This window comes from Podarcis cretensis, assembly GCF_951804945.1.
Source record: "Podarcis cretensis genome assembly, chromosome: 2".
Taxonomy (NCBI): domain Eukaryota; kingdom Metazoa; phylum Chordata; class Lepidosauria; order Squamata; family Lacertidae; genus Podarcis; species Podarcis cretensis.
In genome coordinates, this window is record NC_137171.1 from 89,672,975 (window position 1) to 89,691,938 (window position 18,964).

The following is an 18,964-nucleotide window of genomic DNA, read 5'->3' on the forward strand; positions in this document are numbered from 1 at the left end:
GTCAGCCAGAAAGACAAAAAAGGACACCAAATAGCACTGAAGCAGTGAGAATGTTTGGTGAGCATTTTTCCCACCTAGGATTCGTTCAGCTGAATGCGTTGCTTTCAAAGTGAACCTTGACATTTGAAAATTTTTAGTGCATCTCTGACATAGACTCGTGAACATCAGCCTTAATCCTCAACCACCAAACACCAGCCCACATGGAGAGTGGTACATGTTTTGGAAAATTCTCCTGTTAGATAAATCTTGCTCTTTTTCAGGTAGAGTAGTTTGTGTTAGAAAGAAAGAAAAAATACATTTCAGATTAAAGGAAAATAATACAATTACAAACATACACATTAAATATCTAAAAGCAGCAGTCACTTTTAAAATCAAGAGCAGCAGATTCATACATGAAAGCCTATTTCGAAAACACAATAAGGAGGAAGCTGACTTGTCTCCACTTGGAGAGTATTCCAGAGCCTTGACACCATCATTGAAAATGCTCACTTTTTTAATACACCGAGTTGATGGCAAGGAGGACAAAGCAGATATTAAAGCCCAAGCAGGTCAATATAGAAGCAGACAGCCCTTAAAGTAATTACCGTATGTCTGGGACCATTTGGGATAGGGCTAGGCCATTTTTTTCAGTTCATGTGGGGCAAAAATACCCCCCCCCAAAAAAAAAAAACACAGGAGGGGGAATTCTGAGAAATAATAATAATAATATTATAATAATTTATTATTTATACCCCGCCCATCTGGCTGAGTTTCCTCAGCTACAGTGGGTGGCTCCCAATTGAGTATTAAAAACAATACAGCATTAAAAAATGTTTCCTTAGTTAGATGAGATGGCCAAAATTGTTTTCATTTTTATAGATTATCATTATCAATTTAAAAAACACGACCAAACAGCTGTTTGCAGCTGCTGTACAACTCCACAGCCACCCCACTGCATGTTCTGTAGCCTGTGACAGAATTACAATGGGAGTTAAACTACATCGCATCATGTCACATAGTGAATTCCATGATAAGTCTGTCCCAGGCTCCAGGAAGCACAGAGCATAGAAACCCTGGTTGGTTATGTGGCTGCTCACAGCAGCCGCACTGGTCTCTACCCACCCCCACCCCCCAAATCTTTCTTTAAGGGGGGATATTTTTTTTAAAAAAAGCCCTCAACCACCTTGTCTAACTTGGGTTAGCCAAACACACCCACCCTCAAATATTTCTCAGAATTTATCCTAATCCCACCCCGCAAACCATCAGAAAATCTACCTCCACTTTTTCAGGGATAGAATGGATCCTTACCGCCACCCCAAAAAAAGGGGAGGCAGATTTTCAGGACACCATGGGTTGTATCTAACATTAGTTTTACTCAGAGTAGAGTATACCCTTTGAAATTCATGGGCATGACTAATTTGGGTCCTTTCATTTCAGTGGATCTTAGTTGGATACAATCCCTTTAGTTCAGAGCTTGAAAGACGAATAATCAATGCTCTCTTAGATTGGTATGGTGTGTTTCATGGGACTGAGTAACAGTCCCGATTAATTTGAGGTGAAAATACTAAAAGTTCCAGATTAATTCAAGAGGAAAAGCTCGAAAGTGCCTATACATTTTTTGAGTATCTGTGTAGTTCTTCATGAGTGGAAATGGAAAGTGGCAAAGTGATACAGTGCTAGTATTAATGATGGAGGGAGATAATGTGCCAAGCTTTCGGAGCTAATTTACCAGCAGTGGTAAAGGTGTAGCAGTAGAATGGCTGTGCTGTGTAAACTTCACTTTTACTTTGTGCTTGCTGGGGAAAGTCAACATAGTTTTTGAAAGCAGCCATAAAATTTCGAGTTTCTTCACTGAAACCATGAGTGTTTGATTTTGCATTCCATCTAACCCGATCTATAGAGGTACCTAAATGCATGATGTATGAATGGCATCCTTGGATGAGATATATGGCCATGGTAGTTTCCTATTAAAGCACTCTCTTGCACTCTCATAGCATGTTTTGCCATACTGCATGCAGTGTGGCTGGGAAATGGTCATTCACAATTTTGGGAGGATGGTGGCTGCTATTTCTATTAACTCTGCTGAATCTTTGCTTTTGGTGGATTGTTAAAACAGCTGCACTCCACTCTGCCTGGTACTCCACTCTGGCTGGTAACATTCTAAATTTTTGCTTGTTCTGTGTACAGTAGTCTGTAAAAACACAAACTCTCACCAGGACTTATCCAAAATGTCTGGACATGGAATATCCTGTCTCAAGTTTAAAAGTGTAATGATATTAAAAGCAATGTTTAAGGCTGCAATTCTAACTCCACTCAGCTGAGAGTAGAGATGGAAAGACCTGTCCATTTTGATTCTCTCAGTTTCTCCTTTTTCCCATCTTAAATTCAGCTCTCCATATTCCTGCAGCAATCAGCAACTTTAAAAATATCCTCATGAAAATCCATCAGCATTTTAGCGTGACTTTCTCCTAATAAACATATTTTTTTGCTTACAGTTTTGACTCATAGACACATTTTCCCAAGAATTTTTTCCTAATGTACGTTGTTTTCACTAAGATAGTCATTTTTAATGCATGCTTTTACCTCATGTATTCACTTTTGTGAACGTTGTTTGTTTGGAGGCCTGCATCACAATATTTGGATAAGTGTGAATTTCAATGGATGGCTACATTTTGGTTCTCATAATTGTTTTACAAAGTGTGAATTCAATAGATTTGTCTTTAAATGGGAACTGAATTGATTTTCTCCCTCATCTTCACCGGAACCCCACTAAATTCAGTAAGAATCACTTCTTAGTACACATGGCTAGAATTGTAATATAAACCCTTTGGGTCTTACTAGGGTTTGGCCCAGTGAGTAAACACTGGGTTGAGGATCATACACAGGCTGGTAAAGGCACCAAGTGAACTTCCATCCATGTTTGTCATCCAGTATAATGTTGGTGTTGACAACATCTTCACTGGATCCAGATGGCTTCCTAGTTTAATTCAAAGCACTCAGCATGACATTTGAAGCTCAAAATCAGCTCAGTCCATGACACATCAAGGATCACTTTCTATAATATGAACTTATTCATATATTCAGATCTTTCTCCAGGGGCCCGGCCTGTGTGTGGCCTTCCCCATCTGAGACTGAATGGGAAATTCCTTGGGAACAGGCCCTCACAGCGGTGTTTCATCTCTCTCAGCTTTCAGGAGCCAGGCAAAGGTGGTTTTATTTCAGAAGTGTGGGCTGTTTTAAGTTTAATTTCTGGCTAGGTTTTGCTGCTTAGTTAGCTTCAGCTGTGTTAATTGTTTTTTTTAAAAAAATTGATAATTTAAAATAAATAATCTGGTTAGCATTTATGTGAACAGGAACTCCTTGTTCATTGGACATAACATAAGGACATAAGAAGAGACCTGCTGTATCAGGTCAATGGTCCATCTAGTTCGGCATCCTGTTCTCACAGGGGCTGAGAAGATGCCTATGGGAAACCAGCAAGCAGGATTTGAACACAACAGCAACAACTGAATTCTCTAGGATTTACTTCTGATTAGGCAGGGCTGGGATTACAGCCTTAATTTTAAACTGTGTGGCAAGTCATTCATGCTGGCTGGGCTACCAGTAAAACAATTTGAGCCTGCAAACAGGTAACTTTTAGTTCCAAGGAACAATTCCCCTCAGAAGCCCTAAAAGTGCTTTGCTGCAGTTGAATGTTGTAACAAAACAAAACATGGGAGGACAGTGATGCTGTGTGTGGATTCCAATACGTAAGGGAAGGGAGGACATCAGTTCTGGAGAAAAAGGCTAGTGTACAAGCAACTGTGTAGACCAGGCATAGGCAAATTCGGCCTTTCAGATGTTTTGGGACTGCACTCCCATCATCCCTAGCTAACAGGACCAGTGGCCAGGGATGATGGGAGTTGTAGTCCCAAAACATCTGTAGGGCTGAGTTTGCCTATGCCTGGTGTAGACCTACATACAGGATAAAAATGCTATGACACATGAAAACAGTGACACTGAGGGAAAGAGAGGAAGTTCCAGGTGCAAGAACATTGTGTTCTTGTGTGTGTATGTGTGTCACAGGATATCCTTTGATCAGCTGGAATTCCTGTCACCCATAATCCAACTATGTCTCTTACCAGGCATATTCCTGGTACAGTGGTACCTCTGGTTACGGACGGGATCCGTTCTGGAGGCCTGGCTGTATCCCGAAAAGTCTGTAACTGGAGGCACCCTTCTGCGTACGCACGCAGCGCGATTGAGCGCTTCTGCGCATGCGTGCTGCACGCAGAGCACTTCTGTGCATGTGCGTGTGGCAAAGCCCAGAAGTATACACTTCCGGGTTGGCTGCGTTCGCAACCCGAAGTTTACGTATCCAGAGGGATACGTAAGCAGAGATACGACTGTATTAGCAATAGCTACAGTGTCATTGTGATATTCCAGGTAGTTTTTGTCTGTTGCAAGAGTTATTGGTGTGTAGAAACAGCAAAGGAAGGTCAGATCAGGACAGATAAAACTTTTTTTAAAAAATGAAACCAAGAAGCTTTGTAACATCCCCATCTGCTGCGGCTGCTATCAACGAAGAACCCCAGGGAGCTTTCAAACTCTGCAATTTTCAGAGGACATCTCTTTCATGCTGGCTTTCCAGTCGATGGGTCCCACTCTTCCTCTCTCGGTTGCTCGTTCTTCCTCCATTCCTTCCTCTTTCTTGTGCAATTAAAATCTCCAGGCACTTCCATGGTTTATTGGGATGCAGAGGAGGAATTGGGAAAGCGCTGGATGTTTTTCTAAGTGATTCCATATGGTCCTCCACTGCTAGCAGAAGCTTACAGTTTGCTTCCAGTTCCCTCCGGTGTGCATTTACTTTTGTAGACAACGAAAGATCCAGTTATTTTTCCCATAAAGATTAGATTGGCAGAAAGGAAGACATTTTGCCTGCAAGAGCCTTAGCGCAGGCCAGAATGAGGAACACCCAGCTGCCTGGCTCAGACTCCTCTCTAAGTGTATCCGCTTCAGGGGAATAAAGAGAAAGATTTATACCCATGAATAGGATACTTCAGGATACTTGCCAGGCACAGTAGAAATACTCGGCTAGCTTCTCTGCACAAACCCTGCCATGTTTTGTTACTGTCAGAAGGGCATAGGCTTATGGGATGATGCAGGATACCAGAGGAGGAGCAGAGATCAGTTTTGGACATCAAGTCCATGGGCACTTAGGCACAGCAATTTAATATAGATGTATGCACAGCATAGGGACGTGGGTGGTGCTGTGGGTTAAACCACAGAGCCTAGGACTTGCCAATCAGAAGGTCGGTGGTTCGAATCCCCACAACGGGGTGAGCTCCCGTTGCTCGGTCCCTGCTCCTGCCAACCTAGCAGTTCGAAAGTATGTCAAAGTGCAAGTAGATAAATAGGTACCGCTCCGGTGGGAAGGTGAACAGCGTTTCCGTGCGCTGCTCTGGTTCACCAGAAGCAGATTAGTCATGCTGGCCACATGACCCGGAAGCTGTACGCCGGTTCCCTCGGCCAATAAAGCGAGATGAGCGCCGCAACCCCAGAGTCAGTCACGACTGGACCTAATGGTCAGGGGTCCCTTTACGTTTACCTACCACAATGAAAGGACATGCACAACTTGAACACGGTCCCATTTGACATAAATTTAAAAATCAACAATGACAAAACAATTGCTATGGGTTATTGTTGATGGGCACCATTCCCCCCATTTGCCTTGTTTTTGCTGCTGACTTTTGTGGAATAAATGGACCTGCTGATGTGCGACAACACAAGCCCTACTAACAAGGGCTAGCAGTGAGGCAAGAAGCTTATTACAAAAAGGACAGATGAACAGTGATTTATGATTTGGTTCCATTGAAATGCCTTGGAGCTATATATTTTCCAATAGACACTAGCCTGCGGGTCTCTGCAGAAACCGTACAATCATCTGTGAAAAGATGACTCAGATCCCTGGGCTCTGAAAGTCTGGGGAGCAAACTGCTGCATGCCTTTCACACTCTTTTAACATAGCATGCATTCTGCTTTGTGCCTTTCCAGATGTGTTTGCTGGTGGTGTTGACAGTGACACTGTTCAGTTCCAAGAGATTCCATCTCATGCTAGGGACCTTAACAGTGCAATCCTGTACATGTTTACTCAGAAGTAAGCCCCAATTAGTCCAAAGGGACTTACTTCCAGGTAAGCAGGAATATGATTGCAGCTTAAATCCAGTAGTGCTGCCTCTACGTCTCTATGATTGGGGCGAAGGGGAGTGCATAACTATCATAATTTTTAGTGGAGGGGTTTTGTGGTTTTTTTGAAGTGCCTTGACTATTGCATAAGGGCAGACAGAACTGAAATTCCAGTTTTCCACATGGATGTGCAAGGAATTTGTTATCTTGAAAAACAACACTATAATGAAGTCTGTTTTGAGGAAGGGTTTATTTAGCGAAGGCAGATGTTGTAAGGCAAGGAAGCAGTACTGAGGAAAGTATAAAAGGGCGTGTCAGTGAGGTGAACAAAGGGTGACCATAATGCATTAGGTTTTTTGTTTGTTTTTTACAAAGGGGATTAAGGGAAAGATGGAATTGAAATGTAGCTTGGAGCAGAACAGTAGGAAGTCTTTAAATATGAAGACTAGGGTTCTTATTGATGCATAAAATTAAGGAAACTAGTACATAGGTTTTGGTAATGTTATTGTGGTGATACAAAACTAGACAAGTTGTTTTCATGGGGAAAGATTTTCTTTAGTATTGTAAAAATTGGTTCAAACCAACAAACAAGGAGACAATCATTGTCTGGCTGGTCTAGTTCTCTCATTTGTGACATCTCAGATTTCACACAGTGCCTCTGTGTCAAATTCACACCCTGTTTCAAGGGTCTTTCTGAAAGGTTTTCAAGCTCTTGACAAGGGAGCGCTTGAATCCCACAAGAGGACTGTGTGGCATCAGAAAATTATGGTTTGGGTCAACCTTAACTTAGTTGAAGAAAAGTGAGGCAACAAGAGGTAAGGAAAGCAAATGGCTAGTCAGGAAGAGAAATGACCAAGGCACAGACAAGAAATTTGGCACTGAATGACAGGTTTTGAATATGGTAGTCAGGAACATGTGAGTAGGATTGGGCAACAGCCTACAGATGATATTCTGAATTGTATGTACACAGGATTTCTATGAAGCTGTCTTAAAAGTGCTGGGAGATGAAGATAACAATGACCATGAAGAAGCAAAGCTCAAGGAAGGATTGAATGAGATCCCAGAAATCTACAAACTACACCAAGAAATACTGGAAGAGCTGGAAGAAAAAGTTCTCAATTGGTAAGTGATTTAGCAAGGCCTTTATACCATCTCAGGACGGCATCCATTTCCCGACATCCTGAAATCTTTAGGAAAACCAAGCACCTATTTCTTTTGAATAGAGGGAGAATCAAAAGTAACTGAATGTGAGACAGCTTGCCTCTGTGATGGCCTCGCCCTGAATGCTAAGAGGTTATCCTCCACCCTGAGATTTTACATTATATCTGTTACAAGAACATGGTAGCATGATCTGTAAGAACTCCAGATGTTATGCACTCAGGCATTATATATCTGACTACTGAATGACCTAATTTTCAATAGATTCCAGATATGTTTCCTCTACCATTGTTTAATAATAATAATTTTTTATTTATACCCCGCCCTCCCCAGCCAAGGCCAGGCTCAGAGCGGCTTACAAGCAATAATAAAAACAAGATGAATGATTACAAACTTAAAAACAAAAATAAAATACAACATTAAAATAATGGAACATTAAAATATTAAAATGTAGCCTCATCGCAGGAGGAGAAGGAAAAGAAAAAAAATAGAGAGAGAGAGAGGGAGGGAGGGAATCAAACTGGCTCCAAGCCAAAGGCCAGGCGGAACAACTCTGTCTTACAGGCCTCTGTCTTAAAGTACATTTTGCTGGAAGGTTGGGATCCCGATAACAAGATAGTAAGTCACAGATACCGTCTGCAGTATTTGTGTAAGTGAAAAGAGATGTGCAAAAGCCACACTGAGCCTGAATGGATAGGGTGGGATATCAACATTTTAAATATATAGAACCTATTTATTTGCATTCAAGACAAATAATAGCCCACCAACCATATATTGTGCTTGTGGGACGTTTGACGAAATCCTTGTTTTCACAGTCCTAGGCCAGCTCCCCGAACAGGAGGTTTGTTGAGGTTCTGCTGGGCCACCAGATGTGGCCAGTGGATTGTCTTCAGATAGGTGTGTTGCATCATGTGTGGACCTGGAGTATTAAAAAGGCCTGTTCTTCACAAAGCAGCTCAGGGCTGATAAATGGGAATGGCTGTGGGCAGCATCCAGTAGAGGTGGGAAAAATCCAAACCAAAGACCCCCTCGGCTGTTTCCCACAGTGGCTAATATGGCTTCCTTGGGAAGCGAAGAATAGGAGATGAGGGCAATAGCACCCTCCTGCTCATGTTACCCAGCAACTGGCAGTTAGAGACATATTGCTTTCAGTTCTGGAGACAGGGTATACAGTCACCATGACTAGTAGCCAATGACAGCCTTATCCTCCATGAATTTGTCTAATCCCTTTTTAAACAACAACAACAACAACACTCAAGATGGCAGCCACATCTTGTGGCAGTGAATTCCATGTGTGTGTGTTCCGTTTGTCTGCACACTAGTCTTCCACCATGCGACATCACTGGATGACCCTGGGTTCTAGCGTGATGAGAGAGGGAGAAAAACACCTCCCGGTCCACTGTCTCCGCACCATGCATAATCTTCGTATGCCTGTATCACAGGCATAGGCAAACTCTGGCCCACCAGATGTTTGGGATTACAATTCTCATCATCCCTAGCAAACAGGACCAGTGGTCAGGGATGATGGGAGTTGTAGTCCCAAACATCTGGAGGGCCGGAGTTTGCCTATGCCTGCTCTATCATGACCTCTCTTACTTCCCTGTTTCCTAAATGAAAAAGCCCCAAATGTCGTAACCTTTTCATTTGTTTGTTTGTTTGTTTATCCTGATGTGGCTTTAGGGAAGATCACCAGAAAGTGGCTGACATTTTCCTCTCCAGGGAATCAAGGTTCATTCACCACACGGCTTATATTATGCAGTTTGATAGGAATTTGGCTTTGCTGGATGAAGCCCGCCTTAAAACTTCCCAGCTGGATACTGTCGTTCGGGAATTTGAGGTAAGGGCCCTCAGTCCTTTCCTCACACTGCTTTAGGGCTGTCCTGTAGTTCTCTTTATCACTCTCTCCTTCCTTCCTTGTGTGCCCTCCCTTCAGAGCTCAGAAAGGGTCATGTAGGGGGGTATTAATGATGACTCAGTTCAGGGATAGCTTTGGAGGAGGGTTAAGTCTGGAGGAGTACCTATTAGATCCACTTGCACACCCTCAAGTGAGAAGAATTGGGGTTGCTTGTGCCCTTATGTATGGAACGCAAGGGCTGCTATAATAAAACAACAACAACAATGAATGTGTGATCATCCATTCTCGCATAACTGTGGGCAGCTATGGGAGATGGAAGCAGCAAGAATTCTAGGTCAGGGATTGTCTTGTTACTGAGCACTCCATACCTGACACCAAATGTATGGGAACTAAGTAATTCCTTCATCCTCTGTCCTGCACATTACTGCAACCTGGCCTTCGCTAACTTGCCAACAGTCTCAGAGGTTATCTTTCCAGCCGTCACAGGGAAAACCATAGGGCTAGTGTGCTCATGCTCAGTGTAGAAGGAATTTAGAATCCCTGAACGGGACTAATGCAAACTTTGTCCCTCTCTTCTGCTTCCTGCCACAGTGACACTTCTTCTTCTGGTGGTGATGCACACAATGTCAGCCTTAATATATATCCATTTCTCCATTTGTAAAGGGTAGGGGAGGAGAGGTAGTAATATTTACTTATCTGACAGAAAAGGTTACGAGGATAAATGGGCTGCTGTATTTTTAATGTGGCTTGGGCTGTCAGGCCCTTGAGATATGGATTATGTCTCCCTCTGCAGCACATCTGAAATATTAATAATGATAATTCATTAAAATGACCGTTTGTCAACATTTGCCTGTGGATATTTCACTGTCTGAACCCTTGAGGCCAAAAATATAAAAATGGAGTCTAAGAATGCTGCTCTGAAGGCTTTGATCGGAAAGGCAGACTTCTAATTGCAATAATTGTTTTGGGGGGCTTATCTCAAACTTGGTTATCCTGTGGGCTGTGCTTCCTTGTTGCCCAGGTGTTCAATGTACTAGAGTCAAAAACTGCTTGTCTCAAAGGCAATGACAGTATTCTCACCAGCAGGGATATATTCACAAAACCCATCTCTGTGTGTTTGATATTCATACCACAGAATTTATCTGGTTTAATACTTACTCTCTTTCCCCAGAGAACCTTGTAAGCTATAATTTTGTGAGGGGGTAAAGTGGAAGAAACTGAGAACTCTCTGTTAGAATAAAGACAGGAAGGAGGTTTAGATGTGCTAACAGCACCTGGCTTAGTTCTGCTCCTTCAGGGGCTGCATATTCATTGACTATGAGAAGACTATGGGATTCTACACTTACAGCAACATATGGGGTTGGTTCATCTGAAAGCCTTCTAGACATAGATTCTTACTTGAAAACACATTTTCTAAGGTAATGTTTGCAGGGCAGAGAATATGTGTTCCAAACACTTCTATTCCACTAAGTCTGTCCGCCTTTACTGTAACAGAAAATTGTCAGTCCGTTTACCAGCAGTGGGGAATGTCTGACCCATGGGCCTCATTGGGGCTGCCAGGCCTCCCCATTTGGCCTAGGACATGGTTTGGCCCACCATGTCCATCATCTAGTGTCATATGGTGCCAATTTCAATTTGAGGAATCAATCTTCCTTTACAGCTGCGGCTGCATTCAAGGGAGACTTGCAAAGGACGCATTGGGAGCATGTATAGAGTTCTTCCCAGAAGTTTAACTCACCTGTTGTGATTTAAATCATATGACATTAGCTGACTGACAGGTGCATGGCTCTCTGTCTCTGCCCTTCACTAACTAAAATTCAAAGCATTTTTTGGTGGAAACCATAACAATTAGAAGGGTATAAATCCTATATAAATTTGTATTGTAGATACCAGAGCTTAGGTCAGGATTGATGTAATTATCATTTTGGAAACCCTAATGCTGGTAGCAGGTGCAAATTATGACCCTGAATAGGAGTCAAATTCAGGGAGCTGCTCTCCTTTAGTAGTAGGGTCTTTGTTTTTGTTCTTCCTTTTCTTGTCACCAGCCAAAAGTAACATATTTCCTTCAGCAACCAATCCACTGCCATTTTGTGGCCTCAGAATACCCTAGATACAGCAGCATTCTGGGGCACTGTGGAAGGAAAATGGCTGTCACCACAAAAAGATAGCAGCAGCCATATTTTTTTTAGCAGCAGCCATTTTCCTCACTACCACCACCATGCTCCAGAAGAATGTTGTGTTTGGGGCATGCTGAGATCCAGAAAACTAATGTGGGCTCTCTCTCTCTCTCTCTCTCTCTCTCTCTCTCTCTCTCTCTCTTTAAAAAAGTTCAATTTTTAATGTCCCCATAGGCAGCAATGGAAAAATAGGGGAAAAGGTAAAAATAAAAAAGGAAGATTTAACTGTTTCTGGGATCAACCCCCCAATTTTCACCACATACATTTTTGGGGGTGGGGAGAGATTTGATCTTAGCCCCAGTTATATACTCTCAGATTCTGCCTTCCCTAATTCTGATATGTATGTCTAAACTGTCCTCCCAGTTCACCAATTCAGAGGTAAATTAGTGCTTGACCCTATATCCAGAAAGGTCCCGACTCTCTTTGAGTTTATGCTTGGCAGTTGAATGTGCTCTATTCCCTTGGGACTAATGCAAAGTCTTGCCTTAATCCTGCTCTTCTTGTCTGGCACATAAATCAGTACAGCTCTTCTGAAGATGCCTTTGGTGTGTTTCAGATCAATGGTTCTTACTCTGCCCTTTCCCCATCTCCCTCGCAATGCCCCAGGAAGCAGGGTCAGAATGTATTTCACAGGAACGTCACAGATCCTACTATTAAGTAAGGGATAAAAGTTGCCGTGTTAATGCTTTTATCTCAGCTTGGTGTGTTGCCCCTCAGTTCCGCTACAATTGGAGTTAATGGGATTTTTATTGGAGTCGTAAATCTGAACTCAGAAGCTTCCTGTGGGTTTGGGTTTTGCTTCGCGTTTTTGTATCCTTGATCTTCTCCCCACTCACAACAGTATCCAAATAGGAATACCACTCAGTAACTTCGAGGGATGGTGATGGAAGAAAGGCAAATCTCTCCTGTACAGTGGTACCTCGGGTTACAAGCACCTCAGGTTACAAACACTTCGGGTTACAGGCTCTGCTTAACCTCGGGTTAAGAACTTTGGCCCAGGATGAGAACAGAAATGGCAGTGCGGTGGCAGCGGGAGGCCCCATTAGCTAAAGTGGTACCTAGGTTAAGAACAGTTTCAGGTTAAGAACGGACCTCTGGAACAAATTAAGTTTGTAACCAGAGGTACCACTGTATCACTTTTGAAACTGATCCTGATCCTGTTCGGATATTTGTGTGTGTACAAAGTTGGAAATGTTTGAATATGGGGGTGCCAAAGGCTTGGTCAGTAAAAAGGGTTGCCTACAGCATCTTTAGTAATTAGGGTGCCTCCATATGGCAGGTTTTTGGGGGACTTGGTGCTGCTCACGCATGGAAGTTTTGCATAGCATCCACACCGTCATCAAAATGACACCCCCTTTCCCCCTTCTTTTCCTCCGTATTTGCCATTTCCACTGAAAATTTGACCGGGGGGGGGGGGGGGGAGAGAAATCTGCAAAACTTGCAAATATGGATGAAATGAGGTGGGGGAAAATATGGAGTGACATTTTGATGAGGACAGCATTGTGTGCATGCTGAGAAGATCCTCCATGCACGAATAGCACCGAGTGGACAATAGACAGCTGTGTTGAAGCGGCCATCACTGCATGATGATGGTGAGGATCAGAAACTGAACAGACGCCGCTTCCCCTTTCACCGCAAATCCATGACAAGAAAAGCAGCAGCAGCAGCAGGTGGAAATCTCAGGGAAGGACTGCAGCTCAGTGGTGGAGCATCTGCTATGCATGCAGAATGTCCCAGCTTCAATCCCCAGCATCTCCAGGTAGAACTGAGACAAAGTCCTGCCTGAAGTTCTGGCGAGCCACTGCCATTTACTATAGACAATACTGACTTTAATAATAATAATAATAATAATAATAATAATAATAATAATAATTTATTACTTTATTACTTATACCCTGCCCATCTGGCTGGGTTTCCCCAGTCACTCTGAGCGGCTTCCGAGAGGAGATTAAAAATACATTAAAACATCAGTCATTAAAAACTTCCCTAAACAGGGCTGCCTTCAGATGTCTTTTAAAAGTAAGATAGTTGCTTATTTCCTTGGCATCTGATGGGAGGGTGTTCCACAGGGAGGGTGCCACTACCGAGAAGGCCCTCTGCCTTGTTCCTTGTAACTTTGCTTCTCGCAGTGAGGGAACCTCCAGAAGGCCCTCTGCGCTGTAACTTAGCGTCCGGGCAGAACGATGGGCGCGCAGACGCTCCTTCAGATGAATCAGTGGTCTCATTTCAGTATAAGGCGGCTTTTGAAGGTTCCTAACGCAAACTCCCTGGCTTTCTCCTTCGTTTTCTTTGTTGAAGCTGCTATGGAAACTTAGGTGGAAAGTAGCAAATGGATGAGACAGTAAGTTGTGGCAACGACGTCCCATCAGAGACATGGCTATTCATTTTTAATGGCTCCAGGGCCGGCCAAGGCAGCCTGGATTGTCGCAACCTGTTTCATAGTTCACCATTGCCAGATGACCCTTGTTAACTTTTGACTGAAGTTTGTTCTCAGACTTGGAAACAGGAGGAGGAGGAGTCGCAGTAACAAGATGCTTATTTCTACGTTACTTGTTTGTTTCCCTGTCGAGATATTTCCATTCCGTTTTCAAGGCATGAGACTTTACAAAACAACCCACAACGTAGCGAGACAAGTACAATTAAAGAACACTGAGGATCCAAAAACACACAAACTCAACCCTAAGATAATAAACACATGACCAAAATTAAATGTAGAAAAACAATCCAGAGAGCCAGAACAAACATCTAATAATTTTAGCAGCGGCAGGGATCAAAGGCTTGTTGAAAAACGATTCAACTGCTGGTGGAACCTAAGTACACAGAGAAAGAGCTAATCCAAGCTCTTGGAGCAGTGAGTGCTGCCCTCACAGAAAAAGCCCTCTCATATATTACCATGAGTGATAGATGCATGTGTTGCATCAATGACTGGGCAACTGTAACAGGCTGCTGGAAGCTTCAGTCAGTGCAGAATCATGTGACCCCATTGTTGTACCTGCTACACTAACTGTTGGTTCAGCTCTAAGTGCAATTTAAGTTGCTCATTGTTAGCTTCATAGCCGTGGATTGCTTGGGACCAAGCCACTTGTGGGACCATCTCCTCCTATATGAATCTGCCCATATGTAGAGCTCTTGAGCATGTCACTGCTTTCCGATGTATTATTTGTTTCTTTGTCTACAAAAAACATTTTCAAAATAGTTTTCAAAAAAGAAGATAAATTACATTAGAAAAAATAGGAGCAGAAACAGCGCGCCCCCTCCCGAGACAATAAGATAATTCAAATATGGCACTTGCCATCAGTTTTGAGTCTCTGCTAGTGATACCTTACACAACTCCCCTCACCTTGACTCAGCTCTGTGACAAAATACTTTCTACTAATTGAACCATGCAATGGCAAGTCTAGTTTTTCCCCCAGCCAAGACTGTGTATACTTTTTCATGCAGTTGGTTATATTCAGAGCTGCTGTTTGGGGGAAATGAAACAATTTTCATTTGCTAATACATCTTAAAACTTCTGCCAGGAATTCTGTATTAAAAGGAAAAGAGCAGCCTGCTTTCTGCTCTGTGTTTACCTCGGTAATCCCCGCCTGCTTTTCCAGAGGAAAGTGGTCCTTTCACTTTTTAATACCATTTGTGAGCATGTCACAATAGAGAAGAACAGTGTTGAGGTCAATGGGCCATATCTCGCCAGATGTGTCAAATAGTCATGAAGGCACATCTATTTTCTCTGCTAGCCCTATGATTAGCTACTGAGCTCATGTCAGGCCCCCACTGTATACTCACGACCTTTTAGCCCAAGTGAAGAGACACTTGCCCTGTGGATTGCGCACAGCACTAATGTCAACTTCTTCTGGGAAAGTTCTTGGATTTTATATTAGCCTTGAGATACTCATGCATTATAAATATCAAGCTGCTTGTGGCAGGAACCCTCCAGCTGGCTCCAGTCAACCAGCTGTAGCCACAAAAATATACAAGGGTCACTTGAAATCTGTAGTCGCATGGAGTCTGAATTCTGAAGTCTATTTTGACTATCGACCAAAATATAAATAATCATGAAAATTTAATATTGGGTTTTAGTTTCATTTTGAAACATTGTGGACAAAAGGTCAGCTCCTCGAGACTACCTGGGCACATCTTCTCTCTGACAGCGCTTTAAATGTCTCTCTTGCCAGTCATGTGAACCTGGATGGATGACTGATTATTTTCTGATTGTGGATGTCTGAGCTCTGACCTTCACCCTTCTTATTTTCCTTCTCTTGAGGACAGCAGTTTCGTGGTGGGAGTCCCTTGAATGTGAAACATCAGCTCTTGAAAGTGGTGCAGCGCATATTCCAGTACCATGTGCTCCTCACAGGTAAGCAAGATATAAAACATGCCACTCCCATGATAGGAGGCTCCTCCTTTTGCCTGGTTTGTTCCTAGCTTATAGTCATTCTCAGGCATTATCGCCCTTGAAAGTCAACCTAGAGCTTATCCGCACATCCTCTTGTCCCACTGTCTTCCTCCAGGGAAAACCGCTTTTTAGTGCTCAGTCGGTGCAAATAACAATTTGGATTTTCCACAAAACATTGACAGAGCAATACTAATGAATCTGAAGAGGCAGAGGCAGAATGAATTAGAGCAGGAATCCCATACACTCTGAGAGAATCCCAGTAACTTGTGACTCATAGCACACTTGACTTAAACATTTCAACCTTTTGTTTTCAATGTTATCGTGGATTTCTCTCAGTGACAGCAACTCCACTGAAAAATGGAGTGGAGAGTCTGTAGCTCTGTGGCAGAGAACATACTTTCCAACACGTAAGATTATTGTCTTCTCCACTTTAAAAGGCCTCGGGTTGCAGGAGTGTGAGGATAGTCTTTCTTCTGAGATGTTGTAGAGTTTATGCCAATCAGAAAATACTGTATTAAACTCTATATCCCTTCCTTCTCAGACAAATGTAGGGGCAGCCAACATGCATTGGAAGGAAACAGAATGTGGTAGCTGATCTCATCCCCAATGGACTCTGAGAACAGACCTTGTGCACATGGGCTAGGCTCTGTATACAAGATCAGAAGCCACTTGCTTATGCATAGGATCTGTTCCCAAAGTCTACTAAACACATGTATGTCAGGAACAAGGCCTGATCCTATGCTTCCGCTCCTCCCCATGAATGTTCAGCATCCCTTGTTTTGTGTCAAGCTGTATTTGTAACCCCATTGTTTCTGCCTGCCAAATGTCACCTTCATTATCACTGCTGGAAGCCTGGAAGCCACCAGGATAGCAGAAAAGAATAGAAAAGTGAAAAGCCTGGCAGGCTGGGTTGAAAGCAACCTCATCCCAAAGCAAAGCATGTTAGATGAGTCCACAGGAATTCCAGCTATGGAGCATTTCAGGCATAAAGATGGGAAGGTGGCGGGGGTGGCCCATGTCTTTTGGTGGAGAGTGACATACGATGAAGTTTGCAGGGGGCGGGCAATGGGAAGAAATCCCACCCATATTCAGCAAGTGGTAAAAAAAGCTTCAGAACATATTAGAAAGAACTGAAATCAATGGACTAGAACAAAGGGAACTTCCCGAAGAGAACTTCACAGCACTGATTAGAAGTACTTTCATCTTGGTCCAAGAACATTGATCATAAGTCCAAAGAAATGCCGTCTTCCCAGTGGTTCCTGTTTTTTGTGGGGGGTTTTTTGTTTTTGCAAGAACAGCAGCACAAGTGACTACCAGATGCCAATGCGTGATTTTGCTGGGTGATTTGGTTTCCTCCACAGATGCTAAGCAAGAGGGTGTTAGTTCACTACAACTATCTTAATAGGTCCATGCATCTGTTTCGTACATTAAACAGATTTGTTTGCTGTAAAATTATGTTGTAAGCCAGCCAGAGTGGCTGGGGAAACCCAGCCAGATGGGCGGGGTATAAATAATAAAATTAGTAATAGTAGTAGTGAGATGACTTTGGTGTATTCACATATAGCAGGGGTGGTTAAACTGTGACCCTCCAATGGTTGCTGGACCAGAACTCTCATCATTATCGGTCAGTGCTAGGGCTGATGGGAAATAGGGTCCAATGAGAGCCACTGGCTAGCCACCCCTGGCATATAGCATGCCTGTAAACAGCTTGCCTGTGAATGTCACACTCCCATTAGCTACCAGATACTATAAGATGTCTTCCTGATCTGAGCAGCAGTACAGCTTACATGGACAGGTCTGACACTGGGTGTTAACAAGGTTTTCCTTTGTCTGCACTGATCTAAAAAAAAGGATCATTCTTTGGGGACTAGTTCAATGTTACGTTGCCCTGTCCAACTTTAATTCAACTACAATGAGAAGTTTTCTGTCAATTTCATTTGCTAGGAAAAGGGAGGGGAAAGGTTTTCAGGTAGCAAGAAATGCAGATACTCTGGAGTGCATGTGCTCTGTAAGTGGGAAGACTGTTAGTTGGTTGATCCCTAGTCAACTTTCCAGAGAACATAACAATGACCCCAAATGACCTCAAAAATCATTGACTTAGAACCACTCATGGAACTGTACTGCTGGAGGGAGAGGTGGCTGATATTTGCTGCTTGTTCCTTTCCCCTGTAGCCTCTCTCTGCTCTCTGAAAAGCTGCTGAAGAGTGCTTTGAGATCCTCAAGTGTAGGAGATGGTATGGGGACTGCAGTGAAAAGGAGACAAAAATTGCCTCCCCTCCTCCTTCTGGTGGGAACCTCAGCTGGATTGTAGTTCCTTCTGTGACTCTGGATCCAACCTGCTGCCCTTGCTCCTGTCAAGCAAATGTCTTGAACTCTGCAGTTGTTTGGATCCACACCTTCCTCATCTGTACAATCTGCTATTGATCCTTATGCCCCATTTACTTTAAGCATGTGTAACTGGCTAGTGGCTTGCAGCCACATTCTCTTGCTTTAATTCTCTTTTTCCAAGTAGGGAGATGAATGTTTGTTTGCTGAAAAGGGCTCAGAGGACCCCTTTCCCCCACTTAAAGGACTGTTGCATCTCCTCCTGACAGGGGCCCATCATTCCAGCCTTGTTGCTCTCATTCGTATTACCAAACAAGAGTAATAAAATTCATTGCAGGATACACTTAGGAGGACCAGCCAAAGCACTACAGCTGCAGTGCTTCTGCCTTCCCATACACATTTGGGAAAAATTACTGTAGACCACAATGATTCATCCGGCAGGGATAAGCAATGCCTCAAGTCCCCAGCGACAGCTTTTGCGTATAGCCTACACAGATATTGCAAAGTGGTGATTGCAACAGCTCTTCCCTTAGTCCAGGGAGATCCAGAAATAACAGATTCCCTCATCTTCTTGTATAAACTTCTATCAGTAACGCAACTCATATTCATCAATTCAGCGCAGTTGTAATCTGTATCAAGTCGCATGCAGTCAAGAATTAAATATTGCTTTACTCAGTTAAACATAATTTCTCAATTTGGAATAAGTTTGTGTTTATCTATTTTTAATCCTTCATAGGAGTATCCACTGTAACTAAACTAGAATATAATTAATCCGGGGGGGGAGCGTCAGCGGGGGTAAATTGTTCCATTATCTTAGGCAGTTTGGAATTTTGCAATTAAAAATCCCATTCTTTTGACTCTTACCCTAGCACTGGTATCTTCTTGAATGAACTGAAACTTCCAACCTTCTTATGT

The 18,964-nt window shown here is 43.0% G+C and overlaps 1 protein-coding gene and 1 long non-coding RNA gene across 5 annotated transcripts in view; one reads left to right on the forward strand and one right to left on the reverse strand.

The window, feature by feature from the left end:
- LOC307209504 overlaps window positions 1–18,964 on the reverse strand; it is a 197,411-nt gene that overhangs the window by 104,373 nt on the left and 74,074 nt on the right. The gene's annotated exons all lie outside the window — the stretch shown is intronic.
- The window catches only part of FGD5 (FYVE, RhoGEF and PH domain containing 5), a 134,896-nt gene that overhangs the window by 83,027 nt on the left and 32,905 nt on the right, over window positions 1–18,964 (forward strand). For 3 of the 4 annotated variants that reach the window (XM_079964490.1, XM_079964491.1, XM_079964488.1), the window contains exons 6-8: window positions 7,115–7,266; window positions 8,983–9,139; window positions 15,598–15,685. In XM_079964490.1, the coding sequence (XP_079820616.1) occupies window positions 7,115–7,266; window positions 8,983–9,139; window positions 15,598–15,685 (397 nt within the window). The remainder of the gene's footprint in view (window positions 1–7,114; window positions 7,267–8,982; window positions 9,140–15,597; window positions 15,686–18,964) is intronic. The other variant, XM_079964489.1, reaches the window with a different exon arrangement.